The sequence below is a fragment of the Toxorhynchites rutilus genome, chromosome 1 (genome assembly GCF_029784135.1).
Source record: "Toxorhynchites rutilus septentrionalis strain SRP chromosome 1, ASM2978413v1, whole genome shotgun sequence".
In the NCBI taxonomy this organism is placed as follows: domain Eukaryota; kingdom Metazoa; phylum Arthropoda; class Insecta; order Diptera; family Culicidae; genus Toxorhynchites; species Toxorhynchites rutilus.
The window spans coordinates 199369943-199374639 of record NC_073744.1 but is presented as its reverse complement, the minus strand read 5'-3'; the positions used below and the strand labels follow the sequence as shown (position 1 = coordinate 199374639).

General features: G+C 43.2%; 1 protein-coding gene across 1 annotated transcript; it reads left to right on the top strand.

Annotated features, from left to right (window-relative positions):
• Positions 1-223: 223 nt before the first annotated feature.
• LOC129762978 (zinc finger protein 583-like) lies at positions 224-2210 on the top strand. Its single transcript, XM_055761619.1, has 3 exons — positions 224-480; positions 548-1616; positions 1677-2210. The coding sequence occupies exons 1-3, from the start codon at positions 346-348 to the stop codon at positions 2162-2164; spliced, it is 1692 nt and encodes a 563-aa protein (XP_055617594.1). The 5' UTR covers positions 224-345; the 3' UTR covers positions 2165-2210.
• Positions 2211-4697: the final 2487 nt, after the last annotated feature.

The window sequence follows — 4697 nt, the reverse complement described above, 5'->3', positions numbered from 1 at the left end:
GTATTCAAAATAAAACAATATATTTAAAATATATATTTAACAAAAGCTGTCCCATTTGTATAGTCCTACGTCACTCCGGTTATGTCCCCGACATTACCCACCCGTCTTTTTGTTCACATTAACGTTCACGAAAGCGCTAAACCAGCCTTTAGCACGAATAAATGAATGAACTGCTCGAATTCGTAATTTCTTTAATATACATTTTGACAGTTCAAGCCAAAACAAAATACCGTTCGCGATTTGCGACTATATTGTGTGGGGTAAAAGAAATATTTTATCTTGTTCGTGCCATCGAAACGTAATCATCGATTGGTTTCACTTCCGAGCCTCGGCGGAATTGTTGCAATGGATTTCTACGCAACGATATGTAGACTGTGCGAAACGTCCGACAGACTGAGCGGCGACGATAAATGGTCGGATTTGTTTTCCGCCGGTAGCGAGACGCTGCTGATGATGATTGGGGCCTGCACCAGTGTTGTGGTAATTAATTTGAGCACAGGGGATTTCAGTGATGGACCATTGTTTAGGGTGCTTTGATTTCTTGTAGACAGACAAAGCGGATAACCTACCGAAACGAATATGCGGCCAATGTAACACGTACTTACAGCAGGCGTACGATTTTAGGGTGCAATGTGAGCTAACGGATGCTAAACTGAGGCACGAAATTGAATTTCTCGAAAAGAATAATTGGGATATCGGTTTGAGCATTCCACCGTTTGATGACGGGAATTTTTTGCCGATTAAAGCGGAGGACCATCAGGAACGGACAGCTACAGATGATGGACTGGTGGATATCAAGGCGGAACAAAGCGAACGAATTCCAGAAGAGGACGCGCAGGTTATTTTGACCGCTGAGGAATCGGAACTAGATGAAAAATTATCGGAGATCAAGGAAAATCCCGAGATGGATAAGGATCAGACCGCAGACGAGGCGTTGAGCAACGATTATGATGAGGCGCAGAGTCAATCAGAGCGATCGGCTGAACCGAGTGATTCGGACGGATCTGAATCCGTGGCGCTTTCGCAGAAAAAAAGGAGACGACCACGAATCATGTCTGACGAAAACGATGGGAAGGCTCGCGCGAATATATGTGAAACATGTGGAGAGCAGTTCGAAAAAGCTTTTCAACTCTATGAACACGCGCGATCAGTTCACGGGAAGAAACGTTTCCAATGCACCACTTGTTCGAAGTGGTTCTGCCGACGATCTCGCTTGCGAGATCACGAATTGCAACACAGTGGAATTCGGCAGTTTGAGTGTACAGAATGTGATCGCAAATACGCAACCCAACAGGGTCTCAAAGCGCACATGGAATGCATTCACATCGACGTAAAGCCGCATGTTTGTGACAAATGCGGGAAGGGGTTCGCCAAGCCGGGAAAGCTGCGCGACCATTACGGTATGCATAGTGAATCCAGAAACTTTTTGTGTGGCGTTTGCTCGAAGGGGTTCAAAACGAAGGCTCACTTGAATCTGCACATGAACACTCATCTGCCGGAGGATCAGAAAAAAGTGCGAAGCCGACGCTGTCGGCAAAAGACCTGCGTATGCCCGTACTGCGGGAAGGTGTCCAATTCTGTTGGAACTCACACGATGCACATAAGAACCCATACAGGTACGGTCTGAATTTGTTTATTTTCGAAGATAACGGTTCGCTTGAGGTGTTCCATTTCAGGCGAGCAGCGCTACGAGTGTCATATCTGCGCGAAACGATTCACCTCCTCCGGGTCCCACAAGAAACATTTGCGTGTCCACTCGGGTGAGAAACCTTTCAGTTGCGAGTTTTGCCAAAAGACGTTCCGTCAGAAACACCATGTGACCACGCACATACGAGGCGTGCACACCAACGAGAAACCTTACGAGTGCAAGTTTTGCCCGAAAGCATTCGCAACCAAAGGCAATTTGACGTTGCATCTGCGAAGTCACGGTGGAACCGAAGCGGCATCGATGATCACTGCGGATTGCTTCGTCGTTAATGAATCGAAACGGAAGCGATCGACAGCGACCAACCACCTCGAAGAAGAGTTCAACGGTAGTCTATCGGATGCTTCCCCAATGTTGTCCGCCGCGAGTGAGTCGCCCATGATGAACTCGGGCCTAGTGTTGGCATGCGCTGTTTTAACAGACCAGTCAGAGCATTACTTGCAAGATCAGGATCAGTGAAACACGGCTGAACGCAAATGTAAATAACTTTATTGTGGAATCGAAACCAACGTTTTTGCATTACCCGAGAGTATCTCCCACTCCTCAAAGAGGGGAAATTTATCCTAACATCCTAACCTTGTCACAAGGGGTTTCGGAATTTTTCTCCTCATCATTGAACCGAAGGCCATTTTCGGGGCCTCCTACAGATCACAAGTTGTGCCATTTGAACCAGTGCCACAAATTATCAAAATCTGTTCACGAATGAAGACATTAGCTTTTTCCCAGTGTCGGATGAATTTTCTTCTGTTGAAACTCAACGCCATATCTGTCATAATGAGTATAACACAAGAGTCGAGACGCGTGAACTTTGTCTGGTATATTGAACGAATAGAGCATGAACGAATTTCGGAAAGACTGTATTCAGGCACTTCCATTACTGTCAATAATTTCAGGTGATTATCACGAACGTTAAGTTGATCCTCATCGCTTGCAGTGAATTTTTATTGAAAACGTGTTTGATATCATATTTAGAAACAAAGGAATCCGGAGAAGGCAACATTAGCTTTCGTTGAGCGTTGACCGTTGTGCGGTGTTGAGCGGTTGAGCGACATCTTGCGTTGAACGGCGTTGAGCGTTCCGTTTCCGTTTCCGTTTCTTTTTCTTTTTTATACTGTATTATAATGACTTTCAACACCTTTTTGGCTGGCTTGTCACTTCCATTTTTGGAAGAATGTCTGGAGTGAGAATTCAACTCGCGATCTTTACCGTGAAGGGTACGGTCCGTTCCCGTTTCCGTTTCCGCTTTATTTGACTATCGCCATTTCGCTCTAACACGATCTTAGTTTCTAACACTTTCTTTATCTAACTCCATTTCACTAACTCCATTTTCGGTCTCCTAGGGCGGTTTTCAATGCACCGGAAGCCACCAGAATACGATATTCGACTTCCGCTGTTTAAGCCATTCCATCCAATACCCATATCGTAGGGGTTTTATATGATTGCTAGTCATTTATAGCCAGTATCATTAAACCGGAAATCAAAACAAGATTATGTTCGTTTTTCGCTCGTCTGTTATTGTCACCCATTGCCCATATAAGTGCGATTCACATACAACATACACGTCACGTTCACGTCCCGTCACGTCACGATACGTCAATGATTCTACCATGCAATTCTCATGAAAACATTCACATACACCAGCAACGTAACGACCCGTCAGCATACGTTCAACGAAAACGACCGGCATGGTTTGTAGAAAAGAATAATTGACGGAGACGGACGGCTCATTTGGTTTTTGTCTGGGCTTTGTGTCTCGGCTTTTGTTTTGATTTGGTTGTACAGTAATTTACATCTACATCGACATTAAGCTATTTGAACAGATATGTGATGCAACACGTTTAATTAGACATTTTTACCTCTAGTTGGACATTTTTGTAAACATTGAGTTCGGGGGCCAAATTATGGCCCCATATTGAAAGTCGCCACCAGTCGCAAATGTCCAATTACTGGTCAAAACCGACTCCAATGCGACACTGAGTGGTGCCTCAGCATATCGCTTTATAAGTAACTTATTGTACTTCTTATGCCAACATATCTCTTAGCTCCAAATTTCGGAATGAATATCATTCCCGACTAGTTGAAATAATTATTCTATTTATTATTATTGTTGCATAAGGGTCGGACTACGGGGTTTAGCATTTAAATAATTGAATTCAATGATTCTCATTGAATTTTTTAAAATTTAGAACTGATTCTAAGCATGCTGAATTGAAAGAGGGCATTGCAATTTAAAATTGTTGTAGGTGGCGACACTATGAATAAAATTAAATAAATCATTCGTTTGGCATTTGACGTGACGGTGCTGGTGGAAGCATTGACTGCATGTGTGAATTGGTGGAGACGTTGACGGAACGTAGACGTTCTTCTCCGTAACGTGCTATGTGAATCGCACAATAATTGGGGTGTACGCCATTTCTGGGCAATCGGGAGTAGATTCATAAAATATAGCTAGAGTTATACCATACATTTCATTGCCAATGTCGCCAAAAACAAGAATTTTGTATAATAAATGGCTATCCTTTACCATTATTCGATTTTACTCTCAATTAGTTGACGTTGAATTTTATGCTTTGATTTTCACTAACACGCAATGATATTCAATTTCGACGTTACGAATATCATGGCGAAAATGAATATGCAAATGAAAAATGAACTTTATGGCAAGCTGATGTTGCTGTTCATTGCACTGGTGTTTATTGCTAGTGTTGTTCCATATTTATCGACTCTCGCTTGAGCAGTAGGTTGTCAATACAAGGCAGGCTGAAATTCGCCGTATTTGAATGCCGTGAACGTGAATATTTTCGGCACTGATTTGAACTGATGCTGCGTACATTATTAACTGTAGTTTCAAAACATTCCGCAGGGTAGGGTAGGGCGGGGCTAGTTGGTCATAGGGGTATGTTAGTCAGTGACGATATCTTGAAATCTGGGCGTCCAAACTATGGGCGTCCGATCTATGGATGAAAAATAGCGAATTGCTAATGCAATAAAA